We start from the raw sequence: 25035 nt of genomic DNA on the forward strand, positions 1-25035 counted from the left end.
TGTGCCAGTGCCTCACCGCCCTCTGAGTGGAGAATTTCCTCCTAACCTCTAATCTAAATGTCTCCTCTTTTAGTTTAAAACCATTCTCCCATGTCCTGTTGTTACCTGATGGAGTAAAGAGTCCCTTTCCATCTTTTTTATAAGCCTACTTCGAGTACTGACAGGTTACAATGAGGTCCCCCCGGAGCCTTCTCTTCTCCAGGCTGAGCAGCCCCAGCTCTCTCAGCCTTCTCCGTAAGAGAGGCGCTCCAGCCCCTTGATCATCTTCGTGGCCTCCTCTGGATCTGCTCTAACAGCGCACTGCTGTCCACCAGAACCCCTGAGTTTCTCTCTGTCCAGGGAGATGACATCAGTCGGTCTGCCCTTGTCGACTGATGCAGTCACTAAAGATGCCAAGATCTGCTAATCGTAGTGATTTGAATTTACCCCTTACTACTTCACTGCCAGACTACAAAGTGGTGAAAAGCTCAGGAAAATCTGTCATCGTCTTTTTGTGTTTCCACCTGTGTGGAATTCATCCTGATAGTCCCAAAGCCAATTCTATCAGGGAAAAGAGAGGTTAATTTATAGATAAAGTTTACATTGAACTTGTTTAGCAGCGTCCTATGAATGAAGTTGCTGTTTGCAGAAACTTCTTTCTTCTTTACCTTTGTGGAATAATAAAAACTGAACTTGTCCCAGCGTATCTCATTTACATGTATAATTGTAAACACTTAGCTGGTGCTGGAAATAATTTATATAAATGTTTTAGAAATGAACTGAGTTAGAGCTTGCATATGTAGATTAATCAGATGGAAATCCTAGGAAAAGACTTAAATCACTGGAAATTGGTGAGACAGCCTCTGGGCACCTCTGCCAATGTTTTGGCAAAACCACATTTAGGAGTAAAACGTACAGAGACTCAAAACATTGGCAGTTGTTGCTTGTTGACTTTATTTGGAGTTTATTTTCTGTATCTTAAATACCCAGAGCAGCTGTTGTAAGGAATTACTGTATTCAATAAGTTACCTGGAAAGGCAAATGAGGTGAACCCACCTAGATCCCCAGCGAGCTGAACCGAAGCAGTGTGATGGAGCTGCTGTGGGAATGGGTACAGAAGTCCGGATGGGGACGTTAATTGGAGGTATTTCTGCTTTCAGGCTGAAAACCAAGACTTCAGCCAAGTATGGGCTCTCGGCGCAGCCACGTCTGGTCGACATCATCGCTGCCGTTCCGCCGCAGTACCGCAAGGTGCTGGTGCCGAAGCTGAAGGCCAAGCCCATAAGGACTGCTAGCGGGGTAAGCACGTCGTCGTTCTCTCCATCCACCCCCGTCCTCCCCTGCTCTCATTGATAAGTTATCATGGATTTAATTATTTTCAAAGAGGAGGGCATTCAGTGTCCAGAAACTTCAACGAAAATGTGCTGGCTGCACTGCCAGGTTCCACGTTGTCTTCTCTGATGTGCCTGCAGGGCTGTTATTTGCAGAGCATTTGGGAGAAGAGAAAGAGGTGTGGAGGTTTTGTCTCAGGGTAGCATATCTAGCTTTTTAGTTGCTGTTAGAAACACTGCAGCTTAATCTGCAGGCCCTCTTGGTGAACAAAGGTGAAATGTTAGGATTTAACATGTTCCTTGGAAAGGTATTTCAAGCTGAAAAGAATAATACAGGTATAAGTGAGATTCAGCTGTGTGTTTTCAAGCTTCTCTGCTATATAGATAGCATGCTTAAACCAAAAAAAGCCACCACCCAACCACCAGAAACCAAGATCCCAGAAGTGTTCAGTTTTCATAACTATAAAAAAAAATCTTAATTTTGTTACTTTCCTTTTTTCTGGCTTTAGAATATTTCATTAAACTCTTACTCCAACCGGAATTTCTGAAAATTGGAAATGTGCTTTCCAAGGTGGGAGCCCCAAAACAGTAAACACTAGAAAATCTTAAGTGTGTGTCTCTTTTCTTCCCCTTGCTCCTGCAAAAGGGGAAGGTGGCATCTTGTGTAGTGCCTACATTTGATGTGTGAAGAGCTGCGTGAGACCAGCCTGGAAAAAAGACTCAGCTAAGGTGGAGGGAGGAAGCTATTTTTATTGTGCTTCTTTATGTCTTTTTGCTTCTCTTCATCTCCCCCTTTTCATCTTCCAGATGGTGTTCGGGGTGCTTACAGGCACACTCTCACCCTTGCGCTGTCTTAGATGCGTGCTAGATGGTCCTGGTGAATACCTGTGTGCCAGTCAGCGTGTCTTTTTGGCAGGGTGGTTAATCAGATTCGATATGACACCTGGGTCTTTATAGCTCACTGCCAGTTTATTCTGAATTACGAAAATGCTTAATAATAGGGTTCCTGCTTCTTGATACATTTGTTATCTTCGTTTTCTCAAGAGTTAATGCACAGATATTTGAGGTGGCAGACTAAGCAGAAAACATCTTTAAATAGTGTCTTGCAGATGCGCATTTTTACGTAGCCATCCAAGATGCATTTTATTTTTGTAACTTCAGAAGCAATTACTGTAATTTCTCTCTGCTGTAATTCTGCTTATTTCAGATTGCTGTCGTGGCTGTGATGTGTAAACCACACAGGTGTCCACACATTAACTTTACGGGCAACATATGTGTGTAAGTATGACTCGGGTGACCTAAAAGAGAGCTCTTTTCCAGTATTATTTGTATAATTTTGTATAAATTGCTGGAGCACCGTGTTAGGGACAGAGTACTTTTCTGCACAAGTGCTAAGTTGCAGATTGCTGATACCTGCACATTACATTACAAATTCTACTTGTTTGCAGTTTTTCTTTAAGCAGAAAACCTTCTTCTTTGACGGGTGAAACTTTACTTACCTCAGTAATTAGAAACTTTTGTGAATGTAGTAATTAGGAGAATATATTAACGATCAGACACAAGTCGTATTACTGAGACGGTGTGTGCACGTGTTGTGTTTGTGAGAGTAGGCTGGGTGCATAAGACAGGAGAAGACAATTACAGAAAGGAAGCAGGGCTCAATCTAAAAAGTTTGAAAACTACTGAACTGAAACCCACCTGAGGAGGTGCAGGTGTTGTCTACGAAAGACTTGCTTGGTGTTGGCTCTGCCTGGCTCTGGAACGAAATGAGAGCACAGATGGAAAGCCTCTAGCTGCCAAGAGCTTGCGGTATTAAGGGAATAGCTTCTGACTTTTATTTTAATTGAGAAAGCCAAGCTCAGTTTACCTTGAAGTATATTGCTTCTGTTTGCTTTAAGAGTCTGCGCTCCTGAAATGGCATGCTTTTTGTTTTCCCTGAGCGTATCAGCTCATCTATTTAAAAACATTGCTCCTCTTCTCCACCTTGTCACTTCTGAAACATCAGCGTGTTTCACTACCAGCTGCCCAGCAGAGCGAGCTGGCTCCGTGCTTGTTTTTGGACGAGCAGCTATTGTGTTTGAGATGTTCCAGGTAATTATGTATGTGAAATCTCTTCAATTGGATCGCACAACTTTCGCCAGCCAGTTAATTCGGCCATGGTAATTTGGTAATTAATTTTATAATGGTGACAGATGATTTGGGTTGAGCGTGCATGGCAGGCGATGAGGAAGCCAATCAATTATGCGGGGAACAAAATGTGTCCTCCGATTTGAGAGAGATGGCGTTATCTTAGTCTCCGTGCATTGAAGATCTGCACCGTAACAGTGCGCTGACTGCTCCTTTACCGTGTTCAGTGCACGCAGCTCGAGCTGGCGGGGCTGCCAGCCTCCCCGTGTCAGGTCACGTTTGAACACGCAATGGCAGTAGATTGGCCATTAACCCTCAGAAGAAAGCTGAGGATACTTCGGAATAAATTTGTATTCTGTTAGATCGCTGTCTGCCACGTACCAGTCCTCTCCTCGCTAGCTGTCGTGCTGGGATGGCTGCAGGTCTGTCCTGCTGCGTCAAAGAATGAGCTCCAAACCAACCTCTAGGTGCAGGAATTGTCGTTTAACACCAAGCTACAGTTAACCAAAGTAAATGGACTGTGTTCTTCTCAAGTAGCCCTAGAATGCTGCTTAAAATGTGAGTATTTATTAGCTAGCATGTTCCTAAGTTCAACAGACAAATTTGGATAAGCTTTCTCACCATCGAGATGGTTAAATTCAATAAATACATGGAAAATAAATGCAGATTGTGTGACTGGATGATGTCCATATTTTGTCTTTCCTTGCCAAACAAAAAATATTTTGCATCAGAGACAATTTTTTGGATGGAACTTTTTGAAAAGCGTTCAAACTGTTTATGACTGTAAAATTACTCTTTCTAAAATCTAATTATCAGCATGTAACAATCAGTCCAGAACTGTAGGGCAGCTCCCTACAATAATGCCATGTTCCAGAGCTATGTTCGCAGTTTGTTTTGCTTCTGTTTAGTCTTGTCAAGTTGTTTCATGTAGTAGTTCGACAGATCTGAGTTGTTTTTTTGACTTCTTTCTCATTAAAATTAAGCGATCTTGTTTTGCAGTGCTCTGTATACCTAGCTTTTGTACATGCCTAGCCTCGCTTCCTCGCAGTGTTAATGGATATCAGAAAACTCTGACCAGTTGTGAGCCAGCTTTAGTCCGGGTAGCATTAAGGTACCACAGTGGTTGAGCCAGTAAAGGCTTCCTTTTGTGGATTTCTCTTTTTGTGCGTTTGTATTTGTGGATTTGAGAGCTCTCCAATGCCAGGAGAGCTGCTGATGTGCTGCTGTGGTCAGGTTGGGTGGAATTTGTGTTCCCCTGCCTCTCTGATGAGGGATGGGGTAGTCAGAGCAGTGTCTGCTCAACCTGCACCCTCCTCTATATCCATACCTCGGGCAGATTAATTGTTGCAGTTGCATGAGTTTGATGCCTGTTTTCTGTCTTTTGGTATTTGCAGGTACTGCCCAGGTGGGCCTGATTCTGACTTTGAATATTCAACGCAGTCTTACACTGGATATGAGGTATTAATTACTTCTGTCTGCCATAATGCATTGCCTACACCCTGTAAGATTGGATTCGGCTGCTCTTTAATTCTACAAATTCACCCGTGCTGCAAGAATAAGAAACAAAAGCAGATGGCAAACTCTGAGCTCCAAAGCAGCTCAACTACAAGAACGGAAATTCTTCCGAATTTGTGTAGCAGTTGCTTCTTTTTCCTCACCTTGCAGCTGTTCATAGTGTTACACGTGTAATACGCTGTGGAGCAGCCTGTGATTCTGAGCAGGACGAGTGCAGCTCCTGTGCTGTGGCTGCATGACCTGCTGGTGTGGGAACAGCTGTTAAGTTGAATTTCCAGCTGTGGAAAGTGATGAGTGAGTAAGAGCAGTTGAAGGTGACATCGCTGATTCCCAGGGGACGCTGCTGCATGCGCTTTGTTTAAATGAATACTGGCTATGGTTCCTGCAGGAGTTATCAATCTGCATCAAAATTTTCCTAACTAAACAGTCCAGCAGAAGCATAGATGCCTACTTGTACTCAGGAAGGGCTTCAGGGAAGGGTACAAAGAAGACAGAGTTGTGCCCCTCCTCGAGCTGCCCACTGGAAGGATGAGAGGCAACAAGCACGCCTTGGAACGTGGAAAATTGTCGCTTACTGTAAGAAAAGAATGTTAAACATGAGGGTCATCAAACACTTCAGTAGGGTTCCAGAGAGCTTTTGGCATCTCAGTCCTTAAAGAGACTCAGATATTGACTGGACAGTGACCTGAGCATCCTGCTCAAACTGGACCTGCTTTAGTCCTGTCCAGCCTACAGGAAAAAAGACCCTTATTTAGTTGTTAGTGCCTCTGATATTGCATCCGTGCCCTTAGAATATCCTGGTCTGAGAGTATGTCTCTGCATCTGCAGTGATATCTCACTAAATATGTAGAGCAGAAATAGCTCTCTCTTGTCTGCTGACAGCATAACACAGCAGAAGATCTCCCTGTGACTAAATTATTGTCACTGGTTTTCACAAAAAACTCAGGGCCATTGCACCGATGTAAAGTAGCAAAATAAAGTACAATACATTCTAATTAAAACATTCAAATTAATCTATTTGGGAAATGGTGAGGTGGCAGCCTTTTCACATGGATTTTGTCTGCGGTGATCCATTTTTGGTGTCGTGAAATTTGTTTCTGAAATGTTAGTGCAAAGAAGGAAAGTCCTGTGTATACGTAACTGCTCTGTAATTCATGTTGTTCGGGATATGTTTTATTCATTTGTTTAGTACGAACAGCATGTGGGAGTTGTGCGTGATTAAAAGAGTCCTTATCCTTCAGAGCTGTTCATACGACATGAGGAAATACCAAACAAATCCAGGATACACAAGATACTTCAAAATCTTCTCTCTGAGTCTTACTAATGGGCTTACATCAGCCAGTAATATAAAAAGTAATTTGGGATTTTCAAATGAAAGATTACGTTAAAGAATATTTAAACTTATATTTATATAAATATATATATAGAATATTTAAAGGATATTAAAAGTTTAAACTGAGCTCTACAGGACACTCCTTGGGTAAGGTGTGCAACTAAAGAGAAACTAAAACGAGGAGGACAGAAAAAAAATGGTATTTTGAAAAACATTTCACTAGTGATTTTTGCAATGTTTTTTTCTGAATCTTCAGAGATTCTTTGCATCCTGCTGTAATGCACTTGAAAAATTGTGTTCTTTTTCTCATATTGCCATCTCAGTGGGCTAAAAATGTTTTTTTTTGTTGTTATTTTTACAAAATTAAGGAGCCAAATTAAATTTACAGTGAGATGGGCTCTCTAGTTGTGAGTTTGAAGACTTCAGGGTTGAGTTCTTATAAAACTGAAGCATCCATTTCAATGCTGAAAGTTGACTTTTGTTCTTTTTCTCACTGTCTTTAATTGTGTTAACTTTTTTTTTTTTTTTTTTTCATCCCTTTGTGTTTTTTAGCCAACATCCATGAGGGCCATTCGGGCTAGGTACGACCCCTATCTCCAGACGAGACACAGAGTGGAACAGGTACAGTGAACGGGGAGCGCGTTGCGTTTGTGATCCAAATACCAATAATGCTTTGAATTGCCTGAGCTGGTGAGTGGGAGGGGTTGTGATGAACAGCCCCGGATCCAGCTGGAGGCCGGTGACTCGCGGCGTGCCCCAGCTTTCACTTCTGGGGACTCTGTTAGCGGGAGCATTGCCAGCAGGACGAGGTAGGGGATCCTTCTCTCACCTCAGCACTGCTGAAGCCACGCGTGCAGAGCTGTGTCCGCTTCTGGGCTCCTCAGGAAAAGGCCAGGAGGTTCTGTTTGAACATCAGGAAACGCTCTTCGTGTGAGGGTGACTGAGCACTGACACAGGTTGCCCAGAGAGGTTGGGGAGTCTCCGTCCTTGGAGATACTCGCTGCCTGCCTGGACACCGTGACGGACAAATTGCTTTAGCTGACGCTGCTCTGAGCACAGAGGTTGGACTACGTGACCTCCACAGGTCCCTTCCACCCTCAGTTTTTCCATGATTCCGTAATTCAAAGTTAGCCTGACTTGATCCCCATGGAGGAATTATTTTTAAACCTTTTAATTGTCTGACTGTCATTTCCACTAAATAAATAACAAGTTTTGCAACTCTTATGAGATGTTATCTTTCCTGAAGGGTACTTAATTACTGATAGGAGGCCCTATTACAACAAGATTGTAGAGATTTTTGGCAACTGCTAGTTCTTGATAATTGCTTACATTTAGAATTTATTACTGGAATAGTGTCTTTCCTACCAAAATGATTTTTTTCGGTCTTTGCTGGAAAATTAAAAGATGTGATTTCATTCTTAGTCCTATTCTGCTTTTACTGGTTTCCTGTTTATCTCCAAACCCAGTGGAAAATTCTCCGTGGCTTCAGCGTAGTCCTTTTCTCCCACAAGCTTTTAAGGATGGTTCTGCATGGATTGAAGCAGAAGTGGAGAAACTTTTCTTACTGGCCATATCTATGTTAGCTTCAAATTGGAACCTGCGTAACTACGTTGGCAAGCTGCTGTGCTCAAAGTACTCTGCTTTGTCACGAAAATCTGCACTGGGCACAGAGTCTGCACTGTGTTCTTGCAGTAGAGAAGTAATCCCTGGGTTTTGGAGGGGGATTATAAGAAATCTGTACAAAAGTATTAATAGTTTGTCATTTATAGAGGATAGGACAACTGGTGAAGGAAACTATTATGGTGTAGGAGTGCCAGGGCTTTCAGAAGAGTCTTTCAGCTAAGTCACTGGTAACTTTTCACTGGCGCTTTTACAGCTGAAGCAGCTGGGCCACAGCGTGGATAAAGTGGAGTTCATCGTGATGGGCGGAACCTTCATGGCCCTGCCTGAAGACTACCGAGATTACTTCATCCGAAACCTTCACGATGCCTTATCGGGTCACACTTCCAATAACGTAGCAGAGGCTGTCAGGTAAGAGCTTTGATTTTCTTTAACGTAATCACTTAAAAGTATTCTCCAGCTGCTGTTAAGAACAGCAAACACTGAATATTCGTGTCTCATTTTTTTGAAAGGCAGCGTTTATCCAGTTAAACAATTTTAGGCACAGAATATTTCTAGCTCAGCCTCCAGCATTACCGTGCATACTGCGTAGCGCCGTGGTTTTAGGAAATGCTAAGCTTTTCCTAATTCTTTGGCGTTCCGTCTGGACTTCTACCTTTAATGCTTCGTCACCTTGACTTGGAGTTGTGACGAATCCCATTGCCGTGGGATTTATTTCCTCTAGCTGGGAAGGGGAACTGATCCTGGTTTGGAGGAAAGCCAGACGTCAGCTCCCGTAAGGGATGACTCACCCCGAGAGCGTCAGTGCTCAGGAGCTCTGAGCCCCTTGCGGTCTCCAACGCAGTTACCCTTGCAGTATTTCTGAGTGACAGGGAGATGTTCTTCTTCTCCTTGTACAGTTGGTGAGCCGAAAATCGGAGACTCTTGGAGTTACATGTGCTTTGGTTTGTTAAACCCACAACTTTCCAGGTACATTTTGTAGGGTGAAACTGAGAAGCAAATTCGAAAAAAAATGATATTTTGGAGCTGTTAAAACTAGGCGACCATCCCTCTAACAATTTTAGTTGTCACCTTGTTGTCATAGCTCAGTGCAGTGAATTTTCCTCGATACCACTGTCATCCACTAAAGAAAGCAGTTTTAAAGCTGGTTAGGACCAGCCCTTGTCTAGCTTCATGTCTACCATCATATTTTAAAGCTGTAATTTCATTTGGTTTTCCTCTGGAGGGCAGCAAACGCTTCTACTCTCTTTTTTCTTTTTTTTTTTTTTTTCCCTTGTCATTCGAAGACCAGACAAAAAGTGCAGTGCTGCTCTTTGCAAGAGCAACAATCAAGGCAATAAAATAGCTAACAGGTTGCAAAAAAAAAATTGCTTTTCTTTTGCTCTAGCACGCCGGTTGTGAGCGCTTAAGGACACCCAGCTCGCTCTGGAAGAAGGGTGGAGTTTGCAGGTGTCTGCTCTATTTGGCGCTGCGCTCGTACGGGCGTCAGGTGGTTCAGGACGTGGCTGTTCAGCGTCTTCTGCTGCGGGTGCCTAGCTAATTTTACTGGAGACAAAATTGCTTTTCGAGTAGTCTGTCCCTGGCTCTGCAGATTACCGAGGAAACTAATTACGACACAGACTGTGTCACCAAGTAATTTTAAGAGCATGCGAAAACTAAGTGACTGAAGTCAGTGTGCTGCCTTGCAAGCACACAAACGGAGCAGTGTGAGAAAACCCGCACTGACAATGTGGTTTTTTTCCAGCAGATAAATAAAGCGATACGTATTTTTAACATAAAATTCATGTTAAATGCTTAGTAAATGGAAGTATGTGGGAGTTATTCATGTTGCATTTTCTAAATATTCCAGAGGCAAGAAAATTGTGTTCGAGATGAATCAGACCTTTTACTTTTTATGCTGCTTGCATAGAGCTGTTGTACTGTGTCACTGCAGTGCTGTTTGGAGATGGTCAATGACACTTGGAAGAAATAAATTCAGCTTTGCATGCTTCTCTTTGTACTTGAGGATTCAGCCTTTCTCCCTCGCTACTTCCGTTGGCAGAAGCCATGCTACGTGGGGAATATTGACAGTATTTTATTTGTTTTATATTGTACTGTTTTATTTGTTGTATATCGTACTGCATTTGGCTGTAACCTGGGATCTGGTCTCTCTCACCCCTTATTTTTAATGGAACCGTGGCAGCTTTGAGAATTTTCCTTCTCATGAAAATAATTGGTTAACTTCAGATTTTGTACAGCGATCCCCTTCTTTGGGAAAAGGACCTTCAGCCAGAATACTTTTTTTTGAAGCCTTTCTATGCATGTCCCTTGATCAAACCAGTGCAGCATCTATCTATAAAGGCTTCAGTCCACCTAACTGTGAACCCAGCATTTTTCCCTTAGTCCAGCCATTTCTTTTCTTCCTCCTAAACTTGAGGTCCAGTTCCATGTCAAATGTTGTCTTTCCAGTGGTATTGGTAAGCTGACCTTTACTGTCTAAATTACGCAGCGTCAAAGGGCTCCTCCTCTTGACGTAATCTGGAATTTTTCTTCATCTTGACCATCTCAACCACTGTAGCTTCTGGTCCCAGTTCATCAGGTAAGAGGGATGTGACCCTGTGCAGGTTCCACCAGTACACTACGACTGTGGCCTGCCTCGGAGGTATTTACTGTTCCTCACAAAGCCAACTCTGACCGAAGGAGTACGTCCTCAAACTCTGTTGGCTCTTGGACTCCTGGTGATGATCTGAGTTGCTGCCTGGCTAGCTTAGAGATTTAAAATCTGGCCACGTGGTAGATCACACAGCTGCACAGCCAGCAGTGCCTGTGTGACAGAAGTGACACAGGACTGGAGCATTTTGTCTCAGGGAGGTGGGACACTGCTCCCGCCAGCTGCTGCAGAATAAATAAACCTGAAACCAGGTCTTTATGGTCAGTGGAGAGAGCAGGATCTTCGTGGGATGGCTGAGGGCATCTAAGCTAGACTGCTGCTTTAAGCTGTTTCTAGGTAAACTGGGGCAGCTAACTTGGGAGGTGTGAAGATCTCCTTTCACATCCGTACTTACAAAGCACTAGGGAGATCCTTTATGAATGAATGGACTTGAAGTGGGTTCAGATTTTTTTTTTTAATGGATGCCTGAATAAAGCATGAGTTTCAAAGTGACCCTATTTGTGCACAGGAACCGGTCAAGCAAAAATGCGATTTAAAAAAGATAAACGGAGCAACTGCTGGGCTTTCGTGGCAGCGCTGCTGCGAGTGGAGGAAGGAAACAACTTCTCCCAGAACGTGTTGCTGCTGTTTAATATTCCTGCAGTACCTTCCTGTTGAGGTAATAAACACTTCTTAGACTATTCAGACAGAAGTCTTTGCTGGAGGCGCTTTGGTGTGCTTGAGAAAGAAGCTGGCTGATGAATGAGCAAAGAATAGCAGAGCCAGAGGGGATTTTTGTTTTGCAGAGTGTGTGTGACAAGACCAAGAAGTTCTAACGTTTATGTGCCAAGAACACCACGTAGGAGATTTCAGTGCGTTTCTGGATGTCTATCAGCACGAGGTTGTGGACTTGGTGATAAGCTTCCCTTCTTTACGAGGGGAGCTGTAGTTACTGCTGAAGAAATGCTATAAAATAGATATTTTTTGTCACTACAGAAATGCATCTTCCTCCGGGAGTTGTTCCCATCAAGTCAAAGCGTTGACTTGACCACTAATTGCGGCTGCCTTTGCTCTTTTGTGAGGACAAGGAAAACAGGAACCGAGAAGGTGTGAAATACACATGCAAATCAAAGTGACTTCTCCCCATCGTTTTGCTCCTCTCACCTGACCCGTGAGTCATTGGAGGTGCTGGGCATATTTAACTGCAACAGTGACTCACCGCATAACCCGAGGGCTGAGCACCTCTTCTCCGAGCCGGGAGCTGACTTTTAATTAGTGATTGAGGCCCCACGGGAACTCGCCTGTGTTCAGAAAGGCAAGTGTCGGAGAGGTCTCCCGAGTCGACGCACCCGGGAGCTCCTTGGACTGCACCTTCAGGCCTGCCTTCCCTCAGAATATTTAAAAACGCACAGGAAGTATTTGTAAAATTTTATCATGGTGTTTATTCTGATGATCGATCATGTCATTGTGCTCTTGACAACAAGGGAAGAAGAGAATAAAATCGCTGGAGTCTCATGTTCTGCAATTCGAGCATCTCCTCTACCTGGTATTTCTGTAGCAGTGTTTGGGTGCACAGCAGACACGATAACTATTTCCCTGCTAGGTCTGTAATCCAAGGCTCATTTTCCATGTGCATCAGCCTCTGACATGCAGAACTTACAAAACTGTTGGCCATACTGGATTCCTTGCGGAGAAATTCTCTGGTTCTATGAAATGGCAGCTCCGAGTGTTGGCCAACACCGTGGGAGCGCCTTTCAGCCCAGCCTTGTCGTGGGTTGCTTTTGCCAAGCGTCCTTTTGTGTTTTCCCTCTCAGCTGGGCTGGTGAGCAGGTAGCAGCGCTTCCCTCTGCCACAAATGTTTTCATTACGAACGAGGAAATTTCCTGTAGGTATCCCAAAAGCCACCTTGACCTTTTGGCGAGCTGTGAGCAGATGGATCCAGCTACTTGAGAGCCTTCTCTGGAAGAGAGGGCACAGGTTTTAAATAACCGCTGTTTGGGGCTGGCTTATTGTGTGCCTAGTTTAAGTCCCATTAGCCCATCTGAGGAAAAAAAAAAAAAAGAAAACGAGCTCTGGAGGTTTGAGCAGCGCTTGGTTTGATGTGTGGAGCTCCTGATGCATTTTAAAACCCAGCTGGAAGTCACTTGAATGCACCAGATCTGGGCAACCCATGAAGAATGTGTTTTGTTTGGTTATCAGATGATGTGTTTTCTGGAAAGCTCCGTATACTCTTTTCTCAAACCCCCACATTAGGGCTCGTGCATCAGTAATTCTTCTAACAGGAGCTGCAATTTCTCTACAGGAAACAGCGATCGTGCAGGCTGACTGCCGCTGAGCAGCTCCTCACTTTGCTTTTCAGTCTTGAAGAATAAACCTGTCTGTAAAAGGCCACCGTGTCAAAGTCAAAGTCTGTTCAAATTTCCCCTTCTTAGGACTCGAGGAGCCTTGGAAGGTGCAGGTTTCTGCAGGTACGTCTTGTCTTACTGCCGCAGTTTACCAGTTCACAGACGTGGTGAAGTGACACAGGGTGACGCCCGAGCACGGTGCTCCTGTGCTGCTGCAGCTCACCTCGGGCCAGCGAGATGCAAACACCACTTGTGGGAAATTCTGCTTTACCGGGAATCTTAGGAAAAGAGATTTCAGCACACGTCCTTCCCCGTGGGGTTAGTGCAGGCGAAGAAGATGCTCTCCTGACGTCCAGGTGGCTCTGCTGACAAGCGGCGCTTGTTACACTAATGTATCTTAATTGTGCTTTCCCAGTACGAATTGTGACTCCGGCAGAAGATGACTGAGGGCTTTGACTCACTGGCTCCAGTGATTCATGCAGGAGCGATTTGGGGAGGTTGCTGTTCTCCTCCATCTACCTTGACCCTCTGCTTGAGGTTAGAGCTTCCAAAACAGGCAGCTAAACGCACTTGTCCACCCTTCGGCCGCCCGCGTTCACCCCGTGGCAAATGAATATAATCTGGAGCGGACAGAGAGTCGAGAGGATCTTGCTGCTACTTCGGCTGCGGGAGCCCGGCCTGGTAAATTGCCCCGCGACAAATTGCCGAAAATTTGATAGTCGCATCTCACCTCTCGCCTCGCCGTAATGAGAGGGTACCGCGACAGGTAAGCTCTCGCAGCCCGCGCGCAAAGCGCCGTAATTGCCAGCTTAAGCTCCTCGTCGAAGGGGGCTGTGGGCACTTATCCTGATCTGCAGCCCCCCCCCCCCCCCGAGCAGGCAGCAGCTTCTGGCGGAGAGGGAAGCGAATAGCAGGAGGCAGCAGCACTGCAAATTACTGTGGCTTGTATCCATCAGAGCTTGTCTGTCAAATCCCTCGGGGCATCTGACTGGGCAGTGATTTTTCTGTGCCAGGCAGGAGATAACTGGCTGTTGTTTTAGTGCCAGATCGTTTGCGACAGAGATTCTGCCTAAATTTCCTTTTATTCCCCGGGATTTGGAGGCTGGTTCCTAATGTTCTCGAGGGGCGGGCAGGTTTTCTTTGTTCCCAGCTTTCGACGCAGCTCTCCAATGGTGCAGAAGCAGCATTTGCCATTAAAACCTATTTTTTTTGCAGCGTTTACCCCTAAATGCCTTCAGTATGGATACCATATTCCCTGCTGGCAGAATTTGAGGAAAATTACCCCAAAGTCGGCTGGCCTTTGTCGGTACCATGTTACTTTTGCGTCGCTTATTTTCTACCGCAAGACCCAACTTTTAGCTGCTGAGGTGTGTTATTTGGAAGATGCCAAAGTGAAAGTCGTTTCATCAGATTGTATCCTAATCTCGTTAGGAGTAGCTGTTTATCTTTTTCCTCCCGTAGCTACGGAAAGTGATTGCCTACCCTGTTATCTGTCCTGTTCAGTATTTCCGAGGCGGTTTCATTTGGATGTAAAATATTCAGGTTTGCGACCGAGCGCTGGCTGGGGAAGGTGGATTGAGGAATCCATACCCACATGTTTCTGCCCACGTGCACCAAGACATCTGGCGTTAGGTGACTTCGGGTTTTCTAAGGTAGATGTCGGTACCAAAAATATTTTTGGCACAGGTCTGGGAGGTGGTAGTGTTCATTCATAGCAGGCGTTCAGGCTACACCTAATGGAAACCCGTTTGTAAGTGCTGTTGATCTGCATTTTTCCTGCCTGGGCGGAAAGGACGACGGCCCTAGCGGTCATGACATTGTCAGAGCTAAATAATGAATTTCGGTGCTTTTTTTTTTTTTTTTTTTGTACATTTTCAGCAAATTACTGCTGAACACCTGCCAAAGGGAATACTTTTCTCATTTTTGCTGCTTCACTGCTGTGCGTGTGTAATTTGGCAAGCATAACAAGTTCTCCGGTGACCTGCGCTAAAATGTTAATGCTAGGATGGGATCCGAGTGGTCGGATGGGATTGGGGACTGGAGACGGAGCTTGATTCACGGCTTGGTCACCTGTGTGAGCAGGAACTTGGTCTGTTTATTACACAGTTCTAGTTCAAGTCACGCTGGTGATCCGAAGGTAATGTCACAAAGAGAAGGTGCATCGTGCACTAAATAAGCTTTCAGGCTTCATTTCCTAGGGCCTCCCTGGCACAGGCACTGTCACACCTTCCCGGGCATTACAGAAGCATTGCCTTGGTTGCCGTCGCGTTCCAGTTTTCCAGGTGCGACGAAGATCAGACTCGCTTTGGAGCTCCGTAAGGGTGCGAGATGGCGAGCATCTCTTGGGTCTAGCTTGGGCTTCTGCTCCCTGGAGCTGAACTCAAAAGCAATCCCAAACCACTGCTCCCATGCCCTGGAGAGGTAACGTGCAGCCTGCACTACCTTTTCTCCTCCTTTTCAGCAGAGATTGCTTTCCAGCCCGAATTAAAATGTGCTGGTAAAATAGTGAGCTGCGGTTTATAGTTCCCTCAGCTGTGCTGTACTTGCCTCATTGATATTGTAAGCTGAGACCCACTGCCTTTCGACAGCGCTAAATTCCCTTAAAAGAAAAGCCATTTTCCGGTGAAACGGCGGTGCAGTATGCATGCAGGCAAGTGGCAGGTTTAATTTTCATCCTCTTACGGAAAGATGTCAAGGAGTGGTTTTCCTGGGGCGGTTTTTGTGAAGGCAGCACCGAGCAGAGCACAGGCTGTTTGCTTTTGAAATACGCCTTCCTGGGATGTGTTGCAGCTGATGTGCTGTGGGACTCTGAGCCTCCTCGCGGCCCGGCGCTTTGCAAAGGCAAGTACTGAAAAGCGAGGAGCCGGCAGAGCTGGGGGAACCATAAACCGCAGCTCACTATTTTACCAGCACGTTTTAATTCTGGGCCTTGGATTATGGGGTCGCCTGCAAGACCTTCGCCTGGTTTGCCTTCCGGGACAGGCTGTGCGCTGCTTGGGGTCGTTGGGTTTGTAAAGTTGGTGGGAAGCACCCTTGTGGCTTCAATATCAACTGACTTGAGCCAGTTTTTGAGGCAAGAGTAGCTTTTTACTTGTTCCAGTGCTCGTTCCTGCTCCCTTTTCCTCTCCAGGTCTTCTCTTTTTTTCCCCACCTCCTCCTGTCCCAAGCCACCTAAGACGAGCGGTCACCCTTCCTCCCCTTTCCTTGCACACTCTTTTCCCTTGTTTTATCCTCTCTTTCCTCTGCTCCGCGTTTATCTCAGTGCAAGCCAGGAGTGCCCTTTGCAGGGAGGAGGAGCCGCGGGAGGAATCCAGCAGCTCAAAGCTGAATTACTTCTCCAAAGCGAGGAGCTCGATCGCTCCTTAGAAGCCCAGTAGCTGTGGGCACCTTGCGCTGCGTTGAAGCCACGACGGTGACAAATGGAGCCCGGGAAATGGCACCGAGAGGTCTCGTAGTCCGTCGCAGCAAGCGCCTTCCCAGACATGTCCTTTTACATGCTCAGAGGAAACAAATGCGTGTACGGCTTGGCTAGCACTCTTTTGAGAGATCATATTGGTGCTTTATGTACGAGGGAGTGAGTTTGGCGAGATAAAGCAGGGCTTTTCGCTGGCAGTTTTGGCTGATGACTGCTTTTTATTAGCTCTGCTTATCATTTTATTGGTACGATCTCGTTGCTTCCTCAAAGTAGCAATCAAGCTGTTTTCCTTCCTCCAGCCGAATGTTTTCAGAGGGGCGTCAGGTGGGGGCGAGATGAATTTCCTTTAATAGGTTAGATGCAGGAACTACAAAGCAAGGTCTTCGCTGGACACCGTCTTTATGCAACAAGAGCTTTTAGGGCATTTAGCTGTCAGACGTCTACGCAGCACCAGAAGCGGTTATTTTCCTCAATAACAGCGAGGAAGTGGTTGTTACTAAGAATATGCAACTTTCCCTAGGCCACAGTGAGTCAATATCAGAACTGAAATTGGAACTAGATTTTTTTTTAATACATATAAGTCTCACCTAGTGCAGCCTTTCTCATCAACTGCAGCGAGAAAAGCTTCAGCTCCGGCTTAGATTTAATAAAAGAGCCTGTCACGTCATTTCTTTCTTAATTTTAGACCTAAGCATTTTCCTCCCCAGTCCCTTTTTAGCCCGTGTCTGTAACCGTGTATTGACTATTCCATGGTAAACTGCCTATATAATTACGACTTGACTGTTGGTCGTATCGATTTGGTCACAGGCATTTAAATTTGTTGTTCTTTCAAGTTTCCCTCGACTAAATCGCACCGCAAGGATGTGAGGAGCCAAGGGCAAATGTTGGGCACCTCCTCGTGCAGGTTTTGCTCGTTGGGCTGCATGCGGTGGGCAGACGAGGTGCTGGCTCTTCGGTGTCACTGCTCCGACGTCGTTTGTTGCTCCTCGCGTCGACTTCAGGACGCTCGGATGGAAAGGGAAAGGGACGTGGAGTAAAACCTGTCCTGTGGGAGTAGCTGGGATCGATTGCCTGGCGGAGGTGGAATTGAACTAAAGGTCAAATAAAATTGTGCTGGGCTCCGCGTAAGGGACAGTTAAAATTGGACTAAAATCCACTTCTTTTTTGATTGCGTATTGCTTGGTGGAGGGATACCAGAAAGGCAAAACTGACCAAGATGGGGTATTAACCAAAGGGAGCCTGCAGCTGGGCCTTCTGCCTAAATCCTGTGTGGGGCAAGGCCACCGTGCTGCACAGAACTGGTGCTCAGAGCCGAGAGTGGGACTGTATTTAGGGTTTGTCCCTCAGTACCGGGCAGAATCTCCCAAATTACTGCTAAGGAATGCATTTGGGTCTTTCTAAAACTTCATACACTAAAGTGTCTCCAGTTTTCTCTCCTTGTGCTGAGCATATTTTTTTTCCCAAGCTTTTCTTGCGCGCCACAAAGTGGTTTTGAAAACAACACGGGGCTTGGTGACCCTCACGTGTGGGCATTTTTCTCACTTCGGAAGATAACTGCGTGATTTTGGTAGCACAGGAAGGTATATTATTACTTGTAAACTATTTTCTTTTTTTCAAATAGGAGAGGAGCTGCTGTTTGGCACAGGAAATCTTACCCTGTAGCGAGCCCAGATCTTCGTAATGCCTTCAACCTTCTGATTACCTGAATCTCTTCTTGTGTAGCTCATTTTGCAGTTCTGTCTGAAGTCTTTCAGGATTCATGGATTCTTTTCTCTGGTTGCCATTTCCAAGTGCTATTAATGGTAATCAAAGGAGGCGTAAAGGCCGTGCTAGCATCCTGGAAGGAAGGATAGGGGTTTTGGAATAGCTGGTTGAGTGCACGGGTAGCCCACCTGTGGTTTGACCCGCTCATTGAACTGTCTTGGCTGCTGAAATCCAAGCTGGAATGATCAGCATGGCTTGTAGGACTAGTTGCATCTTCTACTTATACAACGCATGTGGTTTTTTACTGGCATTCATATATTACTCTGCAATTCAAAGTATCCAGCTCATAGTGAAGGGAATTATGTACACTCCTCATCTGATAGATTGGGTCTGGGCTTAAGAAGTGGACATTTTACAAGGAAATTACCTATTTTCTTCTTGCCAACATCTTGGGAAAAGTTGTGTTTTGCTCTCAGTAAATACCCTGATGTGTTGGACCTCAGTGTCTTTATTAGGGTAACTTTTTTTGTTGTCTCACCTGCTAAAACAGCAAACCACCTCCTCCTTGTGTAGAATGAGAGAGAGGTTCTTGTTTTCTTGGTACAAGTTTTCATCCTAGGGCAGATGGGCTCTTTTCCTCTGGCTCAACGAAACTTCTAGGCTGTAGTGGGGTGCCTTTGAAGCGTCTGACAAATAGGTGAAACTACCTAGATTTCCAAAAGTGAGCTCTTTCACCAAAGCATCCTAAAAAATTACGGGATAAGACTGAAAGTCTTGCATGCATTAAGGACTGAAGGAAGTTGGGAAAGGGAACAGGTCATCAATTTTCACAAGAGAGGGAAGTCATTAGCGGTGCCCCAGCGGAGTCTGTGTTGGAATCTGGTAGAGGGATGCGTAAATAATCTGAAAAGGGTTGCTGACACCATTTGCTGTGGTGCTGGATTATGTGGAGCAGTAGCAATGAGCTGCCAGCAGAGAACTGTAGAAGACCTTCACCATGCTGAGTGGGTGGGTGGTGAGGGGCCAGGGGAAAATCAATGCAGAGGAAGAGCAGTGTGTGTAAAAATAAGAGTTCTCCTTATTTTCCTACAGGACGGTGAGCTCCAAGTTGGCTGATGGCACCCAGGAGGAAAGCTTTAAAGTCGTAGTAGGTGATGGTGAGAAACCCAGCCTTGATGCTCGGTTTTAGTTACAAGACCAGCTCAGTGTGAGGGATCGTAATGAAGGGAACAGGGAGCGAAATGGGAAATATTGTTATGCTGCTGCATAATTCGGCAATGTCTTCACAGCTTGAACTGTGTTCAGTTCGTTTTAAAAATCAGGGAGGGGGGGAGGAGAATGACACTGTAGAACTGGGGAAAACATCGTAGAGTGGTATCGTAGAGGCTCTATAAAATCCTGAGAAGCATGGAGAAGACCAGGACCAGGTTTGAGAAGGGCAAAGAGCTAGCATAAGGGAGGATGAGATAAGCACTCTCCTTCCCATTTAAGGCTTATTTAAGTGTTTTTTTTTCCCCCTAAACCTTTAGCTTTGACAGAGGTAAAGCAGAAGTTGCAGCTTTGCTCCGGGTAGAACCGTGCATCTGCGATTTTTCTTGTTTGAAACATTTCGCTTTAGCATATGCTTATTCGTCCTGGTATTTTCGCTTACAGCTTGCTAATAACTTGTTGCAGGGAAAAAACAACAAACATTATCTATATTGCCGTTGCCTCCAACTTGATGGATGGGAGCTGGCTTACAAAATCAACCGCCGATGTTAGAAGGTCCTGCCGGGGTTCCTGTTCCGTGTCCTTTTTTTTTTTTTTTTACCTCCTGAGCTAAGAAAAACCTTCCAGGCCCTGCTCGTGTGCCCTCTGAGGACACGCGGTGGCTTTTGAAATAATTGTGTGTGTATGAAGCCAGCATTGCCCAAGTGGAGGTCCTTCTCTCCAGCCTCCCTGCCCGGAGCTCCTTCACGCGCTGGTGCTCTGTGAAAGCTGTGAATGGTACAAAAATAAACCACGGAACCCCCCCGTCCTTCCCTCCAGAGCCAGTATCGTTCCCTCCCCTTCGTTAGAGCCAGGCGGTTAATTACTCGGTGCCAACAGCCCTGTTCAGGGTGGGTCCACAGTGCCTTAACGTAGGTGGGCTGCCTCTGCTCGTGCTGAGCTTTTTCTTCCGAGGGTTTTCTGATGTCAGATCCATTCATTGTGGCTGCAGCTTGGTAAACAAATTAAGAAAGAGAGCAAACCAGTAAGTTCTGGGGTTTTTTTCTTCAGAACAGATGCTATTTTAAACGCAGACCCTATCCTGGATTTCACACGGGTTACCCAGCAGGAGGGAGCGTGTTTACGTGTGACTTAACTGTTAGTGGCGTTTCGGGGGGAAAGAAAGATTCGTTCTCACTTATCTTTTAGCGGGTATAAATACTGTTACTTTATCAAAATCGGGAAGTTATATTTTACCCAATAAATTACTGTATTTTAGGTAAATGTAAGATTTCAGTACCTGAGAGCTGAACCTTGGGGACCTGACGCTGTTAAGAAACCAAAGCAGTCTGTCATACTCGCGGTGGCGGTGATAAAGAAAACTCTGAAACGTTGTAATAAAAAGGGAGCTGCAGAAAGCCAAATAACTGGTATTTGAGCTTTCAGAAATACCTGCTCTGGGCAATCGTCAAAAATGCAACTTTTGAACCCCGTCTGGTGAGTAAGATGCCACCTGTCCTGTTTGCTAGCAGGAAATTGTAGCTGTTGAATTAATTATTGCTAGCTGCGTCTCAGAGAGCGGCGTGGTAATAAAGCGCAGCTAGTAGGGTTCGGGAAAAAGGAGGCCATTTATGTAACGGGTGAGGATGCAGAAGGTGCTGGTGTGCTTTGTTATCAGCAGGCTCTTCTTCAGAAAGCCGGGGTGTGACTTTTGGCATGATTCCGTGTGCGTAGACGTCATCGTCTGCCTTGCACACGTGTGGTTTAGGGTTCCTTTTGGGCGATGCTCCCTTAAATTCAAGGGCACAAGAAGTGCTTTTTTGGGAAGAAGTCACGCTTATTTGAGATGCTGGACATTCGCAGCCGTTGTTGCTCAACTTCACGGTCATCGTTGCTCCAAGCTAAACTTGGAGGCCAGCAGCCTTCTGCTGAGGGCTCCTTTTGTCCCTGATTAAAATTCTTCATTTCCCACCCAGCCCTCCAACACTTTCGTCTTCCCACAAGGCTCTGAGCATCTCTCCTAAGGCAGGATTTCATATTTAATTTTCCTTGGAGCAGGCTGAGGGTAGATGAGCAGCGGTGCTCATCGTTTTCCCTTTCTAGCCGAGCTGGGACTGCCGACTGGGACGTGTAAGAGCTCAGAGCACCATATTGTGTGGAAATCGCTGCTGCTGGGTAACGCATGAGCAACAGTGCTGATCAAGTAATGCGAGCAACATCATTATTTACTCCACCTTAAGAAGGTTTTATCTGGCTTTTGAAGTCACATTGAAACGTCCTGGAGGCACCTTTTGGGGGACTGTTGGGCTGGGTGAGTTGCTCTGCATCCCTCCCTTCCTTCCCTATAGCCAGGTTCACCTCAAAACTTCTTGCTCTCGGTGATTGTTTCTCTTTGGTGCTGCCCTTCAGCTGCTTCAGCTGCTTTTTGTGTCTTTTTCTGCTCTTTTGCCTTTCTGTTTACCTCCTCTTTAGGTAGTCTCCTACTTAGAAATCTGTAAAGCAGATAAATGGTTTAAAGGCATGCGATGACCATGCTGCGTACACAGTGTTAACTCGCTTGATTCTCACAGTTTTTCTTTTCTGAGCTTCCTGGGACAAGGCAAGTCTTCTTGTATTGTCTGGCATCCTGCCGCCGATCCCAGCCAGGGAGTTTGGATGCTGCTGTGGGATGGCTCGTAGGTAATTGATTCTTTGATATTCAGGTCTCTGAGCTGATGAGACTTTTGTCTCTAGACCAGAGTTGAAATGAGAGAGAGCAGAGGCTTTGTTAAAAGAGGTTTTCTTATGTCAGGACTGTGCCATCTGTTTTTTCTCTAAATGAGAAAGTACCTGCAAGCCTATGTGAAGCTGCTGTGTCTGGTGGAGAGCGAGGTGCTTTTTTGATCTAAAATCCCTGCCTATTTAAGAGGCAGATTCTGATTTGAAGGTCTGTTTTATGTACTGGCTTTCTCTGCAAATCCACTCAATTATTCTCTAATGATTAAAATTAATAGTCTTTCTTGTGCCTCGTCTTGATTCAGACAGTTCTGTAATCATGCAGAAAACTGACTTTTTACTAGCTATGTCTGTGCTAATCGTAAGGTTTGTTTGGATCTCATTTGCTTCATTTGTATGGCTTAGCATCTCTTTCATTTGTATAATTCATCTCTGTGGTTAGTCTGTTATTAAATTTGCCCCACTGTCATCTTGTGCTGTATACTTATCTTGATTTCTGATTGCTCTTAGAGCGTGACAGATTTTGGATTCTTATTTGGGATTCCTCAGCACTGCTGTACTACAGATAAAAAGCAAGAAGTTTGTAGGTGTACCTGTCTGTAGGGAAGGAAGGGAGGGATGTAGAACCACTCACCCAACCCAACAGTCCCCCAAAAGGTGCCTCCAGGACATTCCAACGTGACTTCAAAAGCCAAAGGAAATCTTGAAGGTGGAGCACTAAGACTGTTCCATGGAAGGAGGTGAAATACCATGAGGTGTTTGTTGCTGCTTGAGAAGATAAAATCCATTTCCACCCTCAGATTCTGGAAGAAATCCAGATCACAAACATTTAACACCTGAATGAACCTGCAAACCTGCTCCGCTTGTACATACAAGACCACAAAATTGGGTGCAATTTTCGGCTCGTTGGGCTCATCTCATTTTTCAGGACTTTCTGTGTTTTACTTCTTTTGGTCTTCAGTTAATAATAGTTTTGTTTGCCTTAGTCATCAGCAAGGTCATCTTAACCTCTTGTGACCAAATATCCTGCAGTCACTCTTTTCAGAGCTATAGCTATCTGCTTTCAGCCTGTCTGCCTGCTTGGATCGCGTCTGTTCCCTCTTAATGTGTGCCTTGGCTAGCGTGCCATTCCTGCAGGATATGTGGCTAGATGTCTGTTATTTTTAAAGATTAAGGGAAGTCAAATCCATCATTTCCATTATCACCATAAGTTACTGGATCCTGTTAGCGAGCTTACGGGGTTTTGGAAAAGTTGAGCGTAACGTGCTTAAACTTCTCCAAGAGATTTGGCTTGAGTGCGATATTTTGACGTTAAAATAGAGACTAGAACAACATGTCACTCATTACATTGATTTTCAAAACAGACATTGCAGAAAATTATTGTCATTGACCTGAATGGTTTCTAATAGGATTCTGTTGTTTTTGCCTCTGGGCCTCGCGTTTAATATTTGTGTTAAAATAGTAATTTCTGAGGGTTGGCAGATGCTATCAATATTGGAGATGGGCAAAGAAGGGATTCATCTGTATTCCATAGCATGTTGTATACGAGCAAGTTGGGTACTTTGTTATGGGAAAAAAATAAAGCTGTTTTTCTAGGAATGGGGCAGGATTCTATTCCGAGAAGCGGCGAAATATCTAGAAAAGATTTAGGAGTTAAGTCACATTATCATGAGCTTTCTGTATGATTCAGCAGCCAAATTACCCTTGACTGTATAAATAGTGGAAAATTGGATAGGAATAGGCAAATCATATTCCATCTGGATTTAGCACTGGTGTGTCTGCAAAGTTCTGTGGCTGTTTTTGATATCAAAGGCAACAAGAAGAATGCTTAAAAACTGGAGATAGTGCTGAGAAAAGGCCAAAAAAAAAAAAAGTGTATGTTTTAATCCTTGAATGTAATGAATGATACACAAAACTTCTTCAGTGTAGTCTGACACCCTGATACCTGCAATATGGTGGAGCACAGTTAATTTGGGGGATTTCTGTATGGTGGTATGGGATACCCAGGAGGGATACAAGCAGGCAAGGAGGGCACGAGGAAAGCTTAGCTGGAGCTGAAACTCCAAGGGACTGCAGAGCAACAAGAAGGACTTCACTTCCATAGGTACCTTGTCAGCAAAGGAAGACCAGTGTGGGTCTGCTGCTGGATGAGGCAGGCAGCTCCATCGGGAAAGACCCAGGAAGAGGTAGGCAATAAGCAAAGTCAGTCTTGAAATAGCTAATCTACTGCAAATCGTTACAGAAATCATTGCTTAATAATAAAAACTAAAAAAATGTGACTTGAGATCCACAAATCAGGATTAGATTTCAAAGATATACTTTTTTTAAAAAAAAAAGCTTTCTCCACTCAAAAAAAATAAGTAAAATTAGTCAAGTATATATCAGTTTGTCATTTCTTTTTCTCTGTTGGCTGTTACACATTTGTCTCAGATCCTGACAGTGTTTTGAAATAAGAAATACTGCCATGCTGGTTTAAAAAAAAAAATCAGTCTCTGTCTCAGTCTAAATCCAACACTTAGTAGATAACCTTCTAAATAGTATTTTCTGCCTTTTTAAGGCCCCCGAGCTCTCTTTTATAGCTCACTGTTGGCCCTTTCTATGAAAGCCTGGCTGGCAACGGAGGTGTTGGCCATGCATAGGGAAACGGTGAGCTTCAGCGTTAAATACTGGCAGATCTATTTGTCTAAAAATGAAAAAAATTATCTTAGTTGTGTAATGCAGCTGTATGCGGCATAATAATAATTGCTACAGTTTTTATGGGTACTGATTGATTACTCCTTCCATCCAACACCAGGTTACATAAATCTAGTAAAGATTTTAATCGATGTCCACTTCTGGTGCTCTCTGTTTGGCTTCTTAATTCGTAATCTTGCTATTTGTGCCTTCCCTTAGTTTTAGGATTACATTTCAAGTGGAATAGAGCCGCTCTTTTTGCAAATGGAAAAAATGGTGAATATCCAAACGAGTGTTTCAAGTTCAAAAGTCACGAAAAGGGAGCAGAGAAGTCAAGTTTATTCTCCTCTACTCAGGAAATGATAAAAATACGTTGCCAGAAGTGCCTTCGGTGGATGGCTGACGATCGCGTGCTTCTTTCTCCTTTCCAGTTAGTTGAAGGAAGTTTGTAGTCTTAATTA

General features: G+C 44.7%; 1 protein-coding gene across 2 annotated transcripts in view; it reads left to right on the plus strand.

Moving 5' to 3' along the window:
• Positions 1 to 25035, plus strand: part of ELP3 (elongator acetyltransferase complex subunit 3) — a 94128-nt gene that overhangs the window by 1563 nt on the left and 67530 nt on the right. For both annotated transcript variants that reach the window (XM_066995134.1, XM_066995133.1), the window contains exons 3-7: positions 1140 to 1278; positions 2518 to 2588; positions 4832 to 4895; positions 6838 to 6906; positions 8162 to 8316. In XM_066995134.1, the coding sequence (XP_066851235.1) occupies positions 1140 to 1278; positions 2518 to 2588; positions 4832 to 4895; positions 6838 to 6906; positions 8162 to 8316 (498 nt within the window). The remainder of the gene's footprint in view (positions 1 to 1139; positions 1279 to 2517; positions 2589 to 4831; positions 4896 to 6837; positions 6907 to 8161; positions 8317 to 25035) is intronic.

The sequence above is a fragment of the Anser cygnoides genome, chromosome 3 (assembly GCF_040182565.1).
Source record: "Anser cygnoides isolate HZ-2024a breed goose chromosome 3, Taihu_goose_T2T_genome, whole genome shotgun sequence".
In the NCBI taxonomy this organism is placed as follows: domain Eukaryota; kingdom Metazoa; phylum Chordata; class Aves; order Anseriformes; family Anatidae; genus Anser; species Anser cygnoides.